This window comes from Taudactylus pleione, unplaced genomic scaffold (assembly GCF_031769625.1).
Source record: "Taudactylus pleione unplaced genomic scaffold, aTauple2 ptg000372l, whole genome shotgun sequence".
Taxonomy (NCBI): Eukaryota; Metazoa; Chordata; class Amphibia; order Anura; family Myobatrachidae; genus Taudactylus; species Taudactylus pleione.
The window spans coordinates 16,915,740-16,937,763 of record NW_028284773.1 but is presented as its reverse complement, the minus strand read 5'-3'; the positions used below and the strand labels follow the sequence as shown (position 1 = coordinate 16,937,763).

Sequence of the window (22,024 nt, the reverse complement as noted above, 5' to 3'; positions counted from 1 at the left end):
CTAATCTATTTCTATAGATAGATATATATATATATATATCTATGTAAATATCTACATAGGTCTCTCTCTCTCTCTCTCTATATATATATATATATATATATATATATATATACATACATACAAACACACACACACATACATCTACACTCTAGTGCGAAAAGTCATGGGATAGATGTCTAGTATCATGAAGGAGCCAACGAAGTGCAGCAACTCAATGTGGCATTGATTTCACAAGTGGACAGAAGACCTCTGGAAAGATGTTGACCCATGCCATCTGGATAGCTTCCCACAGCTCCGCGATATTTATATGTGCCGGATCCTGGTTGCGAACGGACCTCTGTACCACATCCCATAAATGCTCGATTGGGTTCATGTCAGGCAAACGTGGTGGCCACACCATTCGTCATAACTCTCCAGAATGCTCCTTGAACCAATTCTGGACAACCTGGAACCGATGACCGTGCATTATCCTTCTGGAATATTTCATCATTGTGGGGGTACATGAAGTCCATGAAGGGCTGCAAATGGTCTTAAATCAATGCAACGCAGTGGTTATTGGTTAATGATGTGTTCAGGCGGACCAGTGGACCTAACCCATGCCCCGTGAACAAACCCCACACTATTATGGAACCACCACCAGCCTGCATGTTGCTCTGTTGGTAACTAATATCCATTGCCTTATGGGGATCTGTGCCACACCCGAACCCTACCATCAGCCCGAAACAACTGGAACAATGACACATCGAACCGCGCTACATGTTGCCAGTCCTCAAGAGTCAAATTAGCAATGTCACAAGCCCAGGCGTGGCCAGTGTTGTGGTGTTAACAAGGGCACTCTGGTGGGTCTTTTGCTCTCATAAGCTACAGAATGCTTCACTGACCAGCTGGATATGCATCTGGTACCTCATGCATTGAATGTGGATGCGATTTGAGCCAGTATTGCTTGTCTGTTACCACGGATAATTCAGGCCAGACTCTGCTGGTAACGATCATTAAGCACCAGTGGTCAGCTACTGCACTGTCCATGGTGGGTGGTAATGTCTTCCATGTGGTATTCCCAGTACACAAACTGACTCACGAGATGTCGGATTACAACCAATACAGGTCTGGGCACTTCCAAGATTTCACAGTACGATGACACCACCTACCATTACGTGTGTGTGTGCGCATTATATTTTAGAATATTTTATATATAATATATATATATATATATAAATAAATCACACACAACCCCACTGTATTCGTACCCCTCTCCCCGAGTCACTTTATATATTTTTAGCATATCCACCCCAACCCCAGCCCTCTCCCTTGCATCAAAAGATGCCCACCCCATTACCGCTATCTCCCACCTCATTGCAGAGCGTGGGGCAGGGGGGACTGATGTGTACAGGTAGCTTTGAGGAATTTGTAGGATTAAAAAAAACCTTCATTAGAAATCATTGCCTCTGTGGTTAGTGTTCCTGCTAGGCTGTTTTAACGGGGCGTCGCGTCCCGTCAGATTTTAAAAGGGCAAAATGAGCCCTGCCCTTTTAGCAGTGCCCCGCTAAAAACAGTCTGCCCTGAGCATTCCACCCACGGGCCGCAGTGCCTCGCGGGTCGGAAAAGTTGTGGTGAACAATCACCGCTGGGTGAATAGATGCAGTGTGCAGGGGAGAGCTTAGGGGAAGCCCCTTCCCCTACCGGCCGCACAGAAGCTTCCTACTAGCCCACCCCCACCGGTGCCCTGCCCTTCCCGCAGCCTAGCGGGAACACTAGTGGTGGAATAAAGTGATACTATGGAGAACAGAATGTGGCTCTAGAAGAAGCTTTAGTGCAGCCTGTTAAAAGCCTATTCAGAATCAAGAGACTAAAGCAAGTAAGGAGTTGAATTTAGGTTTCAGTGAGGGCATTCAGCATTTTTTTTTGCGTAATGGGAACGATAAAGTAATCGTAGTACAGGGATGATAGATGAAAATATGTCTCATTAGCATAGAATTTGTTTTAGGAGCTAAATAAAACATTTGATTTCTGCAATTTCTAAAACTGCACAGCAGATATTGAATCAGGCCTGAGTCTTAGAGACTTTTTGTCATCATCTGAGAAAAGCTGAGTGGTTATGGGGTTTCCCTGCAACATTTGCCAAATTTAAATGTCTGGTGTCATGCCACTCAAACTTGTTGACGTAGATAGTTAAGATATGGAAATGTGCTTACTGCTTATATGTTAGCATTTTCTGTGCTATGTTGCCTTTGGTGTCGAATTTATTGCAAATTCTAGAGTAATATCTGAGAAATTTAGAATGCATGGCATTCCTCTCAACTTGCTTAGCTCTTGACATAGCTGTGGTTATCCTTATTAATATTCTCCATACAATATTTCCAATTTGATTTTGAAAGTTGACTGCTCCTTAGTGCTTTTTTATATTCTAGCTGTGGACTGAATAACTGTACCTCTAACAATAATTCTGGAGCTGCCCTCTACAGTGGAAGCAGTCGACTGCTTAATCCCGGCAAGGTACGAAATCTCGATGCCTGTCGTTAGTCCTACACCGGGAGCCAGACACCCAGCTTACCGATCGAAGGTAAACCGGGCGCGGACAGCCCCACGCATGGGGGTGTTAGGATACGGGCTCCCAGGGGGGATTCAGGGTTAGGCACTCCCCCGGGAGGTTAGGGTTAGGCTAGGGGTATGGGGGGCTAAGCACCCCGGGAGACTCAGGGTTAGTCTGCGGGGAAGGGGAGGTTAAGTTTAGGCACTTGGGGGGAAAGGTTAGGGTTAGGCCCCCCTAAAAGGAGGTTTTAGGGTGGGGGAATTAGGTTAGTTATATTTACCCTAAGGACGATCAGGATTTCCTCCTCTGACGAGCGACCGTTGTCGGCATTAGAACCATGCGGCCAGCGATAAATCAAACTGATTCCCTCTACAGCACACTACTTGCCAATGATGTATTCTCACAGCTGTTTCAAGTCAGACAAACCACTAAAGTGGTGGGACGTTTTGTGATTCAGGGGCAGACAGGAGATAGCAATTGAATTATTCTTGGCACTGATTATTAAAGTTTATGGATGTGTCCCAACTGATGGAAATGGGGACTTGTTAGCAGCAGGCGATAACATGTATTGTCAATTTAGTAACTGATGCAACAGTCAACAGTATGTGCTGTGACCACGTCATGGCACAGTACAGTTATGACAGACTACATGTTCTCCATGCAAGTAGGCCAAAATAAGAGATTACTGATGAAAAGTCATCACACATTACCTATGCAATACTGCCCTAGAGCTGGAAAGTATATTTTAGCATAATCCCCGACCCAACAGTAAGTCACATTTGCATATTAATACACAAACCATGTTTAAAAGTTTTTAGGATGCACAGGGCTGGGGTGGACAGGCAACACAAGGTTTGTAAAGAATTGTTGCAATTACTGCATGACTATGTTATAAATGCGTCCATGTCATGTAGGGTGAATTGATGTAGTTTTTATGGGCTGCAGGGACATTTTATTTTGTTTTAGGGTTTTGTTAGTTAAATTAGTTTTAAACTGTAAAAACTACATGAGTGTTGGAGGGATTATAATCATGACTCACATACCCCCCTGTATGTTAAATCACTACTAATGGTGAGAAAATTCTGAAACATCTTTCAATATGCATTAAATCCCAGTGACCTATTGTAACTAAGAACTAGTCCGGGAACCAAATCGAACAGTACCTGGCCAAAGCGCAGGCATCAAATGCAACGTTAAACAAGACAGATATACAGATGTGTCCTCATACACCTAGCCTCAATACGCCATGCAGCGTGAGACACCTGGTGCGAGTGAGCCGACTGGACCGGTGCGACTTTGCTTGTGCAGAGCGTCTTTTTTATGTGAACAGGAGTCTTGGTCGCAATCAGATGCCGATAAAAACTGCTTCAAGAGACAGCAATGATTAATTTAATATATGATACTTATGTGATTCTGTGTGTCTGAGTCTGTAAATGAAGCACAAATGGAACTTGGCATGAAAAAAAGCTGTGCTCCGCATCATAACAATTCGTTCACAAATTCAGGCCCGTATTCAATTAGAGGTGAAAAGTCAGAAGCCGCAAAACAGTATCTCCGATTGCGACTTTTCGCCAGGCGGAAACTCCATATTCAACTGCATTCACTTTTCGCATACACGAAAACGCAATGCAATGTAATAGGCCAAAAATGAATTGGTGTTGAAAAAAATTGCAAAAACGCTACTTAGGGGTACAAAGGTGGTGAATCCACACAGCACCCTTGGGACAGCCCCCAAAGGATAACTGCGTAAAAAAGAAAAAAAAAAAAAAAAAAGAGGGGAACATCCCAAAAAAATAACTGAAAATGGTGGCGAACAAGTTCAAAGTGGGGGGACAAGTTCGCAAACTAGCAAGATAAGGTACTGGGGGTGCACTAAGAAAGGGTCAAGTGTTTTTGGGATTGCAGGTGCATTTTTGGGAGTGCAAATTTGCATTATTTAAAATTTCACTTTGAAAACATTAAAACATGCTTGCACCCATTTTCAGGTACCCCAAATTTGACACGAGCACTTATTTTCTCTAAAAAAACTTTTTAATGCTATTCTTCACCACTTGTGCATAGAAGCTAATTAGAAGAAAATGACACCCCTTAAGTACCCCATATAACTTTATAAGGGCTATTTGAGGGAATGTACATTGATCCCCAATGTTAGTGCATCTTTTAGGGGGTATAAGGCTGATTTTCCCAATTCCGACAGCACTTTTCGCCTGGTTTGCATTCGCCGGATTGCGTTTTCACGTGTTTTGGAATTGAATATGGCAAATTGCGGGGATGCGTGCGTTAAGTTTCCGCAGCTAAAATACGAGATGTAGAGGAAAAGTCGGGCATGCAGAACAGTATCGCGGGTGCGATACTAATTGAATATGGGCCTCAGTCGCACACACATATATACAAGTGTCACCTAACAAATTATTCAGTGCAGTCTCGTGAAGCGGTTTGTCGTATCTAACTGCGACCAAGGCACATTTTCAAGCAAAAAAGGACGATCAGCGCAAGACAAGTCACGTGGGACTTGGAGTGAGGAGAAAGGCTGCATGGTGCAACTGCAGCAATAGTGTATGAGGACACATGTTTATAGACTGATAAGAGAGAAACTGCTTAATTATACAAGTTACTACAAACACAATGGTGTTTGATTCTTTCATAACATTAATCACTTACTACATTATTGCGTTTTAAATGATAATCATCAAAATCATTCCAACACTTAGCTTATTAATGTTCTGGCTACTTACAGTTGGTAATATCTGGTGGAGCATAACTGTCATTCATAAACATAGTGGTCGGTTTTGCTACTTTGAGATAAACAAAATCTGATGTATTTTTCAAAGCTGTCACAGCTTCTTCATGACTAACTTCTTCCAAACACACCAAATTAACCTATGGGAAAAAAGATAAAAAGAATGTTAAACACACATTTATCTGAACTTAAAAGGACATTTTTACTTGTATGTGTGACTTAGTGGAAACATGACATGTCTGCAGCATAATGTTTTGAGCCCAGGGACAGAAATCTACTGGCAGTTAATAAGTGCAAGTCACTGTCCATTTGTTTCTGTAATATATATGAGGAGTTTTCTTCTCAGGGAGCCAACAACCTTCTTTAGTTCACAAAGCTAATAGAAAGACTAAATATGCTGTACAGTATGCCTACTTCTACAGAGTGCAATGAAAACAAGGAGGATGATTGGGTACAGTGCTGTACAGGGGAGCTTGCTGCATTTTGGTAGATCATTCAGTACACTTGGCTTCACAGTAAAAGAAAAAAACCTGATGACACAATTACTACAATTCTGGGGGTCATTACACCATTACATCAGATGCAAAGACCACCACGCCTTTGACATGTGATCACCTGATTCACAGAATAAAATTATATACACATATAGACAAATGTATACATTCATATACACATATATGTTGTGCTTCGAATAAGGTGATCACATGTCAGAGGTGCTCTTTGTTTATCTGATGTAAGGGACCTCAAAATAAATAAATAAATATATACACACACACGGTAAAATAAGTATTGAAAACAACATAATTTTTCTCAGTAAATATATTTGTAATGGGGCTATTGTAATGCAATTTTCGCCAAATATCAGCAACAACCCATGCAAACCCTACATACACACACACATATACATAGATACACATATATAAGTACACATTTAAATATACATACTGTGAGGGACCCCAGTAGGCATCCCTGAGGTATGCACACTATGACCAGAGGCAGTAATTTGGTTCACCTTTATTGTATCACACGGGCATCAGGTAAAACCTTCCCCTGGAGACGTATCCCTTCTCTTTTGTGGGTGTGGACAAAGGTCAGCGTTTCCCCCCAGCCTGCCCATGACGTTTTCCTGAGTATCAATTGACTAACCGTGAAATATTGCAAGCCCTCACAGAGTCGATTTCCTAATACACTCTAATTCCGCCACTGACCGGTCCATCTTCACTTATTGGTGTGCTCTGTACTTAGGGGCACTTCCATTTAGAAGGGAGCTCAGATGAAAGCCCGCTCGGCCAAAACACATGCCGAACTGGAGTGTACTCTCCGGATGCTTGTACTCCAAAACCAACTCATCTCTCTGAATCCCTTCAAAAAGAGCTTCAGGAGGTGCAACAAAGCAGCTTCAGAAGCTTTTTATGCTTTGCATGCAGTCTGCTTTTACCCACCTCCGCCAAAGTTTTTAAACAGCTGGAAATAAGGCCTCACGACTTTTGGCTCGTAAGTTGCGATGACATCTGGCCCGCAATAGAATTAAATGGATTGTCGATCGCTCTGGCATGGTATCCAATTAGCCGCTATCGTCGAAAAACGGGGATTTTTCACAGATTATCCTCATTTTTCTACTATGTTTTTTTATCTGGACTAAATAATAGGATATTTCACCCGAAAACACAAGATCTGTGATAAGCTAAGGGCCTGTGCATTTTCGCCATTGAGGCTGTAAAAAAACTGCACTTATCGTGGATTCTTTTTCGAGACACATCAGGTACCAAAAAAATAAAGTCCCGATAAGTGCCGGCGTCTGGCAGACTTCGGGGATAATTGGATAGCCCTGGGGGATCCATTAGCACCCAAACAAACAATGTTCGGGGCCAATTGGATACCGCCCTAAATGTCTTAATTCTTTAGATATTGCTCATTGTTTACTACTTATGCCCAGTTGTACATTTTAAGAGAAGACCACTCTATCCCCTCAACCATCTGCCCCATAGTCTCTATAGGAAGTACAGCTGGTAATTAAGCAACTGCCTAAAAGAAATGTTCCCCATCCCAGATGGCTATATAAATCTTTTTATTCTGCATTCAGTGAGGTTCTCTGATCAATTTTGGTGTAACTCTACAAAGCATCTAAATCTGGCAAATTTCCAAAAGAGGAGGTCGAGGCTCAGATTCTAATAATACCGAAGCCAGATAAAAACCCCAGTGATTGTAGAAACTATAAGCCCATAGCAATTCTCAACACCGATATGAAAATATTTGCTAAATTCACAGTCAATCGCCTTAATCCCTTGTTCCCGTAGTTGATTCAAACCAATTTTTTTCTTGGACACCAGGTACCTGACAATGCCTAAAGAATTTTGGATCTCACTGAATGGGTGTAAAGCGCGCAATCTGAATTACTGCTCCTTTCCCTCAATGCCATAAACATGTTCAACAGGCTAAACTGGGGGTATATGAATCAGGTGTTTTCCAAATGCAGCTTCCAGGGCGGATATCCTAAGCTCTATGCCTTTGATACATGGCATCTCCCAGACTCTGCCTATTTGTGGACGATGTCATCCTGGTACCTCGTAGTCCGCTCTTCAGGCTATTTTAGACCAATATAGTACAGCCTCATACTATAACTCAACACCACCAAACAGAGGCTCCTCCTATCAATATTTCTCCATTCTGCAGGGTTTGAAGCAGCGCATTCCTTTTACTTGGCAAGAGACATTAACTTGAACCTCCATGCCTCTTACTGGCTTCATGTGGGCATTATGACCATGGCAGATATGTTTTCCTCCTCCTCCATTCTTCTTTTCAGACCTTCATGCCAAGTTTGGCTTGAGGCCTTCCACTTGGTTCCGCTACCTTCAGGTTAGACATTGGGTGCAAACTGAGTACCAACCCATGCTGTCGTTTGTATCTCCTACTAAGGATCTAGAAAGACTAACTAGTGCCTCTTCTTGTGGCACTATTTCCTACTGTACCATCTTTTGTCTCCTCCTGACCCTTGAGATAAATCCCCTATCCAACTACAATGGGAAAATGACCTCCAATGCACGTTACGCCAAAACAATGGGAATCTATCCACCCTACCTTTTATTGCCATGTCAAGGTGTACCAACCACAGAGACATGCATATTAAACTTCTGAATAGACTATTTTTACTACCCTCCCTCCCCCTTTCATTTCTGTACCCCTCTTTTTGTATATTCAATAAAAACGTAATATACCTATATCTTTATACATACATACAAATTTATAAACAAATGCACGTCTACCATTCTTAGAAGTAAAATCCATGCCTCAGGGGATGAACCACCACTCCACAGTTCTATTCCCTGCTGTGCCAATCCATGCCCATGTTGTGTTCAGCTGTAAGTCGATGAGAAGCAATTCTCCAGTATTAAAAAAAAAAAATATATATATATATATATATATATATATATATACACACACACACACACACACACAGACATATATATACACACACACACACACACACACATATATATGGACAATGTAATGTAGTTGCTGACATATCTTGCCATTATAAATAATAAAAACAAGGGTTGCAAAACAAATATGAAACCAAAAGTTTGGTAACCACAACTCAACAAAAAGTCTTCCATTAGGCATCCAGCCCCTGGTAATGTCAGTGTATAAATAGACCCTCACGGGAAGCAAAGTTAAAGAATGATAATTGTATTAACTAATTGGCTGCGACTGCGTTAAAACATCATAAAAAATATTACACTGAACTGCCCAAAATCTACAAAAACAAAAAAGTAAAAGCATAAGACTAACCAACAGTAGACTATACCCGTGTTACTACTATACAATATCTTACAAAAAAGGCAATAGCCTCTATTGCATGAAGCAAAATATAGAACTCCAAGCAATCTACTGATCTGTTATAAGATCATTTAGAAAGACTATTATAATGTATGATAAAACAGATTAAATAGATATTAGTTATACAGAAAATAAAGTAGCTTCTCAGATAAATACAATGAAAACCAACTATCACTACAAGAAAAATCAACCAAGAAATCCAATTTATCAAAACAAAGTAGTGCCAAGCGTGCGCTTGTGTCCCATAAGTAAAAGGCCGGCTGGCTTGTCCGTTAAAGGGTGCTGTAACCCCCAAAGGGCACTCCAAACAAAATAAAAAAATATTTTCTGTGTTTGTGAATTGTGTGCACTGTGGCTGCACGTGCATCAACAAAGGAGCAGCGCCAAGCGTGCGCCTGTGTCCCATAAGTAAAGAGCCAGCTGGCTCATTTCTTAAAGGGTGGTGTAACCCACAAAGTGCACTACTCTCCAGCAAAAATAAAAAAATATTTTCTGTGTTTGTGTGCGCCTTAGCCGCATGTATATATCAATATAACATAAATGGAGGACCAAACTTTCTCCGATAAAAATAAAATAGGGAAAGATCAAGAACCACTTCCTCCTAGTGCTGTTGCTGGGAGTTGTTCATCATCCCAGAGAGGAAGTAGGAACACCACTACTTTTACTAAACAATTGACCCTCCAACAGTCTTTAGCGAGGAGGATGAAGTACGACAGCAGTCATCCTGAAGCAAAACGTATAACTGAGGCCTTGACTGCTATGTTGGTGTTAGACGTGCGTCCGGTATCCGCCATTAGTGCAGTGGGATTTAGACAATTGATGGAGGTAGTGTGTCCCCGGTTCCAAATCCCGTCTAGATTCCACCTGCATCCTCAAAGCAGCAGCGACAAGCGTGCGTCTGTCTGTTAAAGGATTACATCGGTGACAGCATCCAAGTAGGCATGTCAGACAGTCCGTACATGTTCTGGCAGGAAAAAGAGGCAATTTGGAGGCCCCTGTACAAACTGGCTCTATTTTACCTGAGTTGCCCCCCCTCCAGTGTGCACTCCGAAAGAGTGTTTAGTGCAGCCGGGAACCTTGTCAGCAAAAGGCGTAGGAGGTTGCTTCCACAAAATGTGGAGATGATGTTCATAAAAATGAATTATCAACTTTTCCAGGGAGACCAGCCTCCAGAACGTACAGGGGGACCTGTGGTGGTGGATTCCAGCGGGGACGAATTAATACTCTGTGAGGATGAGGATGTACACAACACTGAAGAGGGTGAGGAATCGGTGAATGAGGAGGATGAGGACGACATCTTGCCTCCGTAGAGCCAGTTTGTGCAGGGACACATTAATTGCCAGCTTGTTTTGTGGGGGCCCAAACGAACCAATCATTTCAGCCACAGTCGTGTGGCAGACCCTGGCGCTGAAATGATTGGTTTGTTAAAGTGTGCATGTCCTGTTTTTACAACATAAGGGTGGGTGGGAGGGCCCAAGGACAATTCCATCTTGCACCTCTTTTTTTTCTTTGCATTATGTACTGTTTGGGGCCGAGTTTTTCAAACTGCCATCCTGTCTGCCACTGCAGTGTCACTCCTAGATGGGCCACGTGTTTGTGCCGCCCACTCGTGTCGCTTAGCATAGTCATCCATCTACCTCGGTGCAACCTTTTGGACATAAAAACACTATTGTGAGGTGTTCAGAATAAACTGGAAATGAGTGGAAATTAAGATTTTTGAGGTTAATAATAGGATAGGAGCAGAAAAATCAACACATTCTGTGATTTTAGTTGTTTTTATGCTTTTTTAAAAAAAAATACAGATCCAAAAACACAAAACCCAGAACACCGAAGGGTGGTTTTGGCAAAACCAATCCAGATCCAAAACACGAAGATAGATCCAGATCCAAAACACAAAAAGTGGCCGGTGCACACCCCTAATCTATATCTCTTGTAATATTTATCTCTTAAGGTGCGTATCCACTACGCAACCTTACTGAGCGATTGCACGATTAAGACATCGTAATCGTGCAATCGCTCAGTAATCGGCCGTAAATCGGGCATTTAAATGAAAAAGAAAAACGACCAGTAATGCGCGTGCCCGCTGGTCGTTTCTGACGTCTATCATCACCCATACATGCTGGTCAACCTGACGATTACGTCAGGTTCAGCATGTACGGGGGATGATGGATGTGCCTATACTGAACGTTCAGTGTAGGCACATCACAGACTGTAAAACGACAGCACGATTACAATGTTGTAATCGTGCTTTCGTTTCTCTGTCTATTAGTGGATACACACCTTAAGGCCGGGTACACAATAGGACGATATCTGCCCGAAATGAAATTTCCAGGCAAATGGGTACGTCATATTGGGCAGATCGTACAGTGTGTATACCAAATTGCGCGTCCCGCAAGTCGTATACAATAGCTTCTGGTTGGCCATTCTGAATGGCCAAACAGAAGATATCGTGTACGATGTAGTGCAGTTCAATGAAGGACGGAACAAGATATTGTTCCGTCGTTCACAGGATTGCACAGTGTGTACGGACAATCTCGATTGGTCCAGGATGAAGGGAATTTGTCCCGACCATCGTGTTGACTGCCCGTCGTCCTAGTGTGTACCCGGCTTAACTATTGATATACCTATCTATATATCTTACACACACACACACGTAAACAGGAAGTACTTCGTATCCCAGCGGTCAAAATACAGACACCGACCTCCGTGATGTTTGCACTCACAAGTTTATCCTGATTACATAGACATATTTCCTATTTTTCATTGCCATTCATTTAGCCGCAATGTTTTTTACAACTAATTTATTACAATGTCCAGTGTCATCCTTTCCTACTTTTGATTGTATGAGGGTGGTTTAATAAGCAAGGTAACAAGACCTCCTATGTATGTAATGGTCTCCATTTCATTCTAATTTCCCAAAAGGCAAGAGCAGGTAGACCACTGCTTTTTCTCACAGCCATTAGACTGTTCCTCATATCAGTCATACTGTCCCAACATCAGTTGTAAGATGGCGGGGCTGGTGGAAACATTGTGAAACATTGAGGTGGTAGTGTGATCACAGTTCTGTATCTAAAGTACACACTAGCAGCTGAAATTCATCACCAACTTGTCGAGGTTTACAGTGATAACGTCACGGAAACAGGTTTGGTGCACTGCCTTTGATAACTGCAGGACAGATGTTTAAAATGAGCAGCGATCTGTGTCGCACTGAATGTCCGATTCAGGAGAACAGACGCATTTGAGTTAGTGATCTGAACTCAGTGGGTACAGAGCACAAGACTGTTCATAAGCAACTGGGGTACATGAAAGTGTTTATGCTGGGTACCGAAGAAACTCACAGAAGTTCACAAAACCAGTAGGATGGGATTGTCTCTCGTGCACTTGACACGGTACCAGGGAGTGCAGTTCCTGCAACGTATGGTTACAGGCAATGAAACATGAGTGCATCATGTGACAACTTAAACGAAGCAAGCAACCATGACATGGAAACACGCATCATTCACAACTGCAAAAAAATTCATAACTCAATCAGGGAAGTAGGTCATGGCAGCCGTGTTTTGGGACCAAAAGTGCGTGCTTCTTGTAGATTTCCTCACCAAGAAAAATACTGTGAATACGGTCCACTATTGTGGCACATTAAGCGAGTTGTGGGGAGCAAATAATCGAAAGTGACCTAGGTTGCTGTAAATAAGTGCCATATTGCTGCATAAAAACACCAAGCCACACTCAGCCAAATGCATGCGTGAGTTGTTATGGTGTTACCATTGGGAGGTACTCAACATCCTCCCTACAGCCCTGACCTGGCACATTTCCGGGTGGATGAAAGGCGATTTGCAATAGACAATGAAGTTTAGCAAGAGGTAATGTCCTAGCTTCAGGTGCTTGACACTGATTTCTTCTATGCCAGGATAGATGCCTTGGTGTACCATTGGAACAAGTGCTTAGACAAGTATGGTGACTGCGTGGAAAAATAATGTGCACCAAGGCCATGCTATTGATTATACGTATATGTACGAGTTGAATAAATTTACTCAAAGTGTGGTCATGTTGCCTTATTTGTTGAACCACCCTCGTAAATACTTGGCTGCTGAGCAACAAGCCATGCTGGCCACTATGTATTGCAGATGTCGAACAAACAGTACATGCCTGGCTTCTGACACTACTTGCCAGCGACTGTCGCGATTGCCTGGCAGTGGGGTATAGGTAGCAGCTGACTACTGTACCACTGGTTCGCTCCTGTTTAGAAGAGTTACTGGGCAAAAGTACGTGCCAATCTAAGATGTCACTCACCAATGACCAAGCAGATATCAACTAAGCATGTACACCTGGGTACTTGCCTACTTAAAGTAAGATTATATCTTGAGTTAAATTAATCTCTGAAGACTGTTTAGTAATAAAATGAAACATGGGCGTAAACCTTTGACTCTCTTTGCTTGTGATTAAGTACATGGATTGCCATTTGGAGGAGAGGCATGTGCATTTAACATTTATTGTTGCATTATTTACTGTGTTACTATGCAAGTGCTACATATTATAGATACACACACACACACACACACACACACACACACACACACACACACACACAGTCAGGTGCATAACTACAGGGACATTGACAGAATTTTCATATTTTGGCCTCTATTCACCACCACAATGGCTTTGAAATGAAACAAACAAGATGTGCTTTAACTGCAGACTTTCAGATTTAATTTGAGGGTAATTACATCCAAATCAGGTGAACGGTGTAGGAATTACAACGGTTTCTATATGTGCCTCCCACTTTTTAAGGGGCCAAAAGTAATGGGACAAACTAAACAATCCTAAATCTAACTTTCACTTTTTAATACTTTGTTGCAAATCCTTTGCAGGCAATGCACACTTTAACAAACCAATCATTTCAGCGCCAGGGTCTGCCTCACGACTGTGGCTGAAATGATTGGTTCGTTTGGGCCCCCTCAAAACAAGCTGGCAATTAATCTGTCCCTGCACAAACTGGCTCTACGGAAGCAAGATGTCGCCATCATCCTCCTCATCCACCGATTCCTCACCCTCTTCAGTGTTGTGTACATCCTCATCCTCACAGAGTATTAATTCGTCCCCGCTGGAATCCACCACCACCACAGGTCCCTCTGTACATTCTGGAGGCTGGTCTCCCTGGAAGAATTGATAATTCATTTTGATGAACAGCTCCACATTTTGTGGAAGCAACCTCCTACGCCTTTCGCTGACAAGGTTCCCGGCTGCACTAAACACTCATTCAGAGTACACACTGGAGGGGGGGGGGGCAACTTAGGTAAAATAGAGCCAGTTTGTACAGGGGCCTCCAAATTGCCTGTTTTTCCTGCCAGTACAGGTACGGACTGTCTGACATGCCTAGTTGGATGCTGTCACCGATGTAATCCTCCACCATTCTGTTAATGGTGACAGTATCATATGCAGTGACAGTAGACATGTCAGAAATTGTTGGCAGGTCCTTCAGTCCAGACCAGATGTCCAAACTTGGTCCTGCCTGCCCTGCATTACCACCAGCGGGTTGCTTGGGATACCCAAGTTGTTTCCTGGCAGCCCCAGTTGCGGGAGAAAATGAAGAAGAAGCTGTTGACGTGTCACGTTCCGCTTCAGCTGACAGTGTTTTCACCAGCAGGTCTTTGCACTCTGCAGGCTTGTGTCGGCCGGAAAGAGAGACACCACATAGGCTTTAAACCTAGGATCGAGCACGGTGGCCAAAATGTAGTGGTCTGATTTCAACAGACTGACCACCCTCGAAACCTGGCAAAGCAAATGAAGGGCTTCATCCACAAGTCCCACATGCCGAGCGGAATCACTCCGTCTTAGCTCCTCCTTCACTTTCTCCAGCTGCTTCTGCAAAAGCCTGATGAAGGGAATGACCTGACTCAAGCTGGCAGTGTCTGAACTGACTTCACGTGTCGCAAGTTCGAAGGGCTGGAGAACCTTGCACAGCACAGAAATCATTCTCCACTGCGCTTGAGTCAGGTGCATACCCCCTCCTCTGCCTATGTCATAGGTGAATGTATAGGCTTGAATGGCCTATTGCTGCTCCTCCATCCTCTGAAGCATATAGAAGGTTGAGTTCCACCGCATCACCACCTCTTGCTTCAGGTGATGGCGGGGCAGGTTCAAGTGTGTTTGCTCACGCTCCAGTCTTCGGTACGCAGTCGCTGAATGGCGAAAGTGGGCACAAATTTTTCGGGCCACCCAAAGCGTCTCCTGGACGCGCCTGTCGTTTTTCAGAAAATTCTGCACCACCAAATTTATTGTGTGAGCAAAACATGGAACATGCTGGAATTTGCCCAGATGTAATGCCCGCACAATATTGGTGGCGTTGTCAGATATCACAAATTCCCAGGAGAGTGGAGTAAGCCACTGGGCGATGATTTCCCTCAGTTTCTTTAAGAGGTTGTCGGCGGTGTGCCTCTTACTGAAACCGGTGATCCACAGCGTAGCCTGCCTCGGAAGAGCTGGTGTTTCTGAGCTGCTGCTACTGGTGACGCTGTTGCTGTGTAAGGCGATACATCTACCCAGTGGGCTGTCACAGTCATAGTCCTTAGTCTGCCCTGTTCCACTTGTCCACATGTCCGTGGTTAAGTGGACATTGGGTACAACCGCATTTTTTAGGACCGAGGACACTTTTTCTGACGTCTCTGTAAATTCTCGGTATCGCCTGCCTAACGAAGTGGAATCTAGACGGGATTTGATACCGGGGACACACAACCTCCATCAAATGTCTAAATCCCACTGCACTAATGGCGGATACCAGACGCACATCTAACACCAACATAGCTGTCAAGGCCTCAGTTATCCGCTTTGCTTCAGGATGACTGCTGTCGTCCTTCATCCTCCTCGCTAAGGACTGTTTGAGGGTCAATTGTTTAGTAAAAGAAGTAGTGGTGTTCCTACTTCCTCTCTGGGATGATGAGCGACTCCCAGCAGCAACAGCAGTAGGCGTAGCAATGCAGGAAGCCCGGATAGGAGAGTCAGTCATGCCAGTGACATGGCCTGCAGGAGTACTTCCGATCCTGACTAAGGAGGAAATTGACGAGGAGGGAGTTGATGGTGTGGTTTGCAGGTGCTTGGATACAACAGGACAAAGGGATTTAGGTGTCCCTGGACTGCTTACGGTCTTAGCCAAAGTTTCTGAAATTGACAGTAACTTTTTATGAACGCACTGCAGTTGATATATATGGGAGGATGTTTCTAGGTGGTTAACGTCCCTACCCCTACTTATTTCACCTTTACATATGGTACATATGGCAAGACAGTTGTCCAGATTTGGATAGAAATATTGCCAGACCAAATAGGTGGAATGTTTGGTCTTCTGCCCAGGCATGACTGTGATGGGCTTTTTCATCCCACGGACAAAAACTGTCTCCACTAGAGCCTGATTTAAACAAACCACATCACCATCAGAATCCTCCTGGTCAACTTCCTCCTCAGCACCAGCTACACCAATATCCTCATCCTGTTGTACTTCAACAGTGACATCTTCAATTTGCATATCAGCAAGTGGACTGTGGGTGCTCCATCCAGCACTTGCAGGGGGCGTGCAAGTGGTGAAAAGAGCCACCTCTTCCAGTCCAGTGTTGGGACAGTCAGGCATCGCAACCACCGCCACACTTGGACTCTCCTTGGGGATTTGTGATATCTTCTTAGAACGCACAGTTCTTTGCTGTGCTTTTGTCAGCTTAATTTGTTTGATTTTTGTAGCGGGAGGAGGGCTTCCATCGTCATGTGAAGCTGAACCACTAGTCTTGAACATAGGGAAAGACCTTAGCCGTTCCTTGCCACTTCGTGTAATAAATGGCATGTTGGCAAGTTTACGTTACTCCTCAGATGATTTTAATTTTTTTTTTTTAAGGTAATTTTCCTGAACTTTGTCATTTGGGATTTTATATGCCCTCTACTATGACATTGGGCATAGGCCTGGCAGATGACGTTGATGGCATTTTATCGTCTATGTCATGACTAGTGGCAGCAGCTTCAGCAATAGGAGGAAGTGGTTCTTGATCTTTCCCTATTTTATTTTTATCGGACACATTTTTGTCCTCCATTTATGTTATATTGATATATACGTGCGGCTAAGGCGCACACAAACACAGAAAAGAAGAATTTTTAATTTTTTTTTGGAGTACACTTTGGGGGTTACACCACCCTTCAACATATTTATGACACAGGCGCACGCTTGGCGCTGCTACTTTGTTGATGCACGTGCGGCTACAGCGCACACAATTCACAAACAGAAGAAAAAAAATTTTTTTTTGCACTTGGAGGGAGCACCCCTGATGGACAGATCACCCCCTGGACAACACTACAGCACCCCTTTAGGACTACAGCCTTTATGGGACACTGCACAATACAGCCCAGCCAGCCCCTATAGACTTTGGAGTGGACAACAGCAGCACAGCACAACACAGTCCAGCAAGCCCTAACTCCCACCCTCCCACTTCACTGTCCACAGCTGGAGTGAAAAATGGCGCAGACACGGAAACCTTTTATAGAATCCAAAACCCGCGAGATCCGACAGCGGGATGATGACGTTTTGCATTGATTTCAGATCAGAGTCAGGCGGGAAAACTCGAGCCTGATCGGGGGTGATCGGATTCCATAAATCCGAATCCGCTCATCTCTAAAATATATACACACACACACACACACACACACATATATACATACACACACACACACACACACGACAGTGACGCAGATGGTAAAAAAAACATGTACAAGGTAAATAAATGTGCTTATCTGGCCATGTGGAATAGTTCAGGTTTCATCCTTAATAAAACTTCATCAATTAGGTAGCACCACCAAACAATGAGTATAAAGGATGACCAAACTGAATTATAACGTAACGTTTCGGTTTAACTAAACTTTCGACAGGAATAAAGGTGTGTTTAAAAATCCCCATCATGCCTATATAGAAGAAAATCACCTCAAAGTGACGATTTTATTTATGCAGTACTTTTTTCACTGGAGCAGAGTGCCAGGCCTGTGGTAACATACATACATACATTTACACTTCTATACATATAAGCTCAACTGTTTCTATTATGTTTATCCTTTCACACTTTAAAAGAACTGAAGATCACTTTTCTCACCCTCTTGGTTGATCATATAATGGAGCTTTGATACTAAATTTGCTGAAAACTGGAATATCACATTTTACTCCCTTAAATTGGCAGACCAATAACATGGTGAACATTCTTTAAGAGTTCAGTCTGACATTGTATAAAAGGTGTACAGAATAAAATTGATTCCAAAATTACTATTGTAACAGTGCTGAATATTATATTTATGTAAATTATGTGGATGTTGGAGTATTGTGCTGTTTATCAAACCACAGCCAAGTTGTATACGCAAAAATCAATCCTGTTTCTGAAACATGGAAAAGGTGTTGATGACCTCAAGTGATGAACATTTCTTATTATGTAGAGTAGAAAACAATGGCCATGCTTCAGTTCATAACTCTAGTAAATGTTAGCCTTTAGTGTAATGTTTAAGCGCACATTTTAATATGACTTAGAGTACAGTACCATTCTTTAGTATGCTGATACTATGAAACCTCTTAAGGCCCCCATACAAGGTGCGATTTGCATAAGGTGTGATCTCGTATACGATTTCCCTTGAAAATTCTTCCCTTGAAATTCTATACGATTTGTGCCAAAAAATGGTACAGTTGTACAAACGAGCATACGATTAGATGTGTCTTAAGCGTTTGCAAATCGTTTAAGATTTATCGTATGTGAGCAAACAGCCTAACAATGCATCGTCTAGAATCTCAATAGGGGAGGGCTTATCTAGGGGGTATAAAAGGCAGCATCCATTGGGCATACTCTGCTCTATAGTGAGGCTTGGTTTTATACCCCACTCAACGCTTTACATTGCTATTGTGCTTTCCTTTGGGTTTGCCTTTAACAAAAAAGTGTGTTCTATACTAAATAAATTTTGTGGTGATGGATTGCTATAAGCTTCTGCTAGCCTATGGTTATCTGAAGCTGAAAGGCAATGGAGCTGAGGAGAGGAGGTGGATGAGGTCTAACTGGACCAAGGAGTGGCTGATGAAAAGGGAAACTCGCTCCCATATCACCCTGTTGATGGAGATTAGGGAGAACAACCAGGACAATTACCGCATTTACCTGCGTATGGATAATGCAACCTTCCAGGAGTTGCTGCCTCTGGTGACCCCCTATATCCAGATGCTTGACACCGGCATGAGGAGAAGTTCATTGCTATCCTGAGGTACCTGGCTACAGGAAGGTCCTTTGAAGACCTGAAAGTTGGGACTCTCATATCCCCCCCAGGCTTTGGGGCGCATCATACCGGACCCCTGTCAAGCCATTGTGAATATCCTTGAGTTCCACTACTTTAAAGCAAGTAAAAACACTACACATCACACTCAGCCTACATGGCTGTAAATATCACTAAACTTAATTTTACTTAAAAGCAAAACCAACATGGCTGCTTTTTAATGGTTAACAAAACCAACATGGTTTTAAATGTATATAAACTTGTATATCAACAAGTTTCATCTCTCCCAATAGCTAGCCAGTTGTATGGTATACGTTGTGTCAGATGACAGATTGAATAGGTCAAGAAGCACATGGCGAGCCCAGTACGAGATCCCGGTATTCCCCAATCTGTCCTTGCACCATGTGTTTAGTGACCCTGTCCAATCCGCATCATCCGCACCGTATACCATGCGGTAGCTATTGGGAGAGATAAAACTTGTTGATATTTAAAATTTACTATAAATTAAAAAATTTGGAAGATGGGGTGGCTCCTATTCCTCCGCCAACATGACTCTGTAAAGATCCTCAGAGGAGGATGTGGAGGGGTTGGTGGGTTCGGGAGTAACGTAAGTGGGATGTAGTGTAGGGTGGCATGTGGTTGGCCTCAGATGTGTGGCATGGTAGCGGGTATAACTATGAGGAGGATGACCCATAGCAGGGGTGCACCATTGTCAGGAGCAGAGTCTCGTCCGTCAGCCTAGTTGTTGTGCCCAGCAACTTCATGTGCCCCCGGATCACTGTCTCGAATATGACACTCTGGGCATGGATTTGCTGACATTCGTCCATTTCATGTAGACTACTGGCTATACAAGTGCCCAGGTGGTTGAACATGTCCAGGGGCTTTTGGAGAGACTGCTCAACCTGTTTAAGCAGGGGATCTTGCTGCTCTGGGTCTTGCGCTGGTAACTACGCTGTCTTGCAGCAGGCTGGGGAAATTCTGCCTCACACTCGCTACGGATGGCCATTTGCGGACTAGTGATGAGGGGGGCAAGGTCTGGTGTTGTAGACTGTTGGAGGAGAGAGAGAAAATATGTTAATAACAGGTTTTCTATATATATATATATATATATATATATATATATATATATATATATATATATATATATATATATTTATTTTTTCTTTATTCTAGTTCCCAACAATGGTGGAGGCCATTGCTGAGGAGTTTGATCTTAGGTGGAATTCCTCCTACTGTAGAGGAGGGATTGTTGGCAAACATATCCGCATTAACCCACCTGCACACAGCGTGTTTTTTTTAACGTATAGTGCTCATGACGGTGGTGAACGTCAATTAGGAGTCTTTTTGTTCATTTGGGCAAAAGTGGCCGTGCTTCTGATGGAGGGCCATTTAAACAAACCCTCTTCTATGAGAGACCTTAACACCAACCTTATGAATTTGCCAAATATAGAGGCAGCGAAGCACGGCCTAAACTACGTTTTTGTGGCTGATGAGGCATCCATGAACACTTGCTGAAGCCATATGCGCAAAGAGGCCTGACAAAAGAAAAGTGCAGGGCACGGAGGATAGTGGAAAACACCTTTGGTATGCTATGCAACAGTTTCCGAATTTTCCATACGGCTATAAATCTACGTGTGGACAAAATAAATAGAGTTGCGCTGTGTCCTCCACAATTACCTACGAAAAACTGTCTCTATACAACAGAGGGCAGTAGACACATCTATGGCAGTCGACCCCGAACATCCACAGGAGACATTGCAAATGCACTCGGTGGCCCCATCTGCAGTTGTGGAGTCAACAGGGACTGCACGGACTTAAGAGGTCAGGGAGCAATACCTGGCCTACTTTCATGGAGTTGGGGCAGTACCGTGGCAGGAGGACAGTATCCGCTAGTGTCCATATCACACTAGCGGATACTGTCCTCCTGCCACGGTACTGCCCCAACTCCATGAAAGTAGGCCAGGTATTGCTCCCTGACCTCTTAAGTCCGTGCAGTCCCTGTTGACTCCACAACTGCAGATTGTAGACTATTGAACTTTTAAAAAACATTTGGTATGGTGTCTGTACTTAACACATCCAAAGAGGACTGAAGTTCTGTTTCCGCGGAGTCTTCTTGCTGCTCGCCAGGGACATCAACCATAAGTGCTTGAGATGGGCGCTGCAGGTCCTGTTCGTGCAGGAACTTCAGGAGGTCGAAGTACCAGAGGTTACTGGTGTAGGCTTCATCGGCCCCCGCTCCAGATGCCCGCAAATCTTCCTGCTTTTTATTTTCTTTAACGTACACTGTACGCAAAATTTGAATTTCACCCACTTCAGTGAAGTCTCTTTATGGAAGGTCTTGCTAAAAGTGAAAAGTTCTTCGATTGCAGCAGCTCTCTTGTTTTTGCTGCTGTAATCGGGCTCCTTGATTTGCCCCAAACATTTGTGGGTGCGATAGCGTTTGAGAAACCCTGTCACAATTTGACGTTCTCGTACACTTGTCAAATCTGTGGCGAAATAGAAAAACAATTTTTTCCATTTTTAAAGTTTTAACTGTTGAATTGTTAATGAGTTGATATGTTTTAAATGTGTTTGAAATACATTTTTAAACATGTGAGCGTTTATTTTCATAGTAGTCTAATAGTATTTTCCTACACGGTCATAACATTGGC

The 22,024-nt window shown here is 43.2% G+C and overlaps 1 protein-coding gene across 25 annotated transcripts in view; it reads right to left on the bottom strand.

Moving 5' to 3' along the window:
- The window catches only part of DLG1 (discs large MAGUK scaffold protein 1), a 385,534-nt gene that overhangs the window by 137,542 nt on the left and 225,968 nt on the right, over positions 1-22,024 (bottom strand). For all 25 annotated transcript variants that reach the window (XM_088444821.1, XM_088444828.1, XM_088444822.1 and 22 more), the window contains one exon: positions 5,266-5,410. In XM_088444821.1, the coding sequence (XP_088300947.1) occupies positions 5,266-5,410 (145 nt within the window). The remainder of the gene's footprint in view (positions 1-5,265; positions 5,411-22,024) is intronic.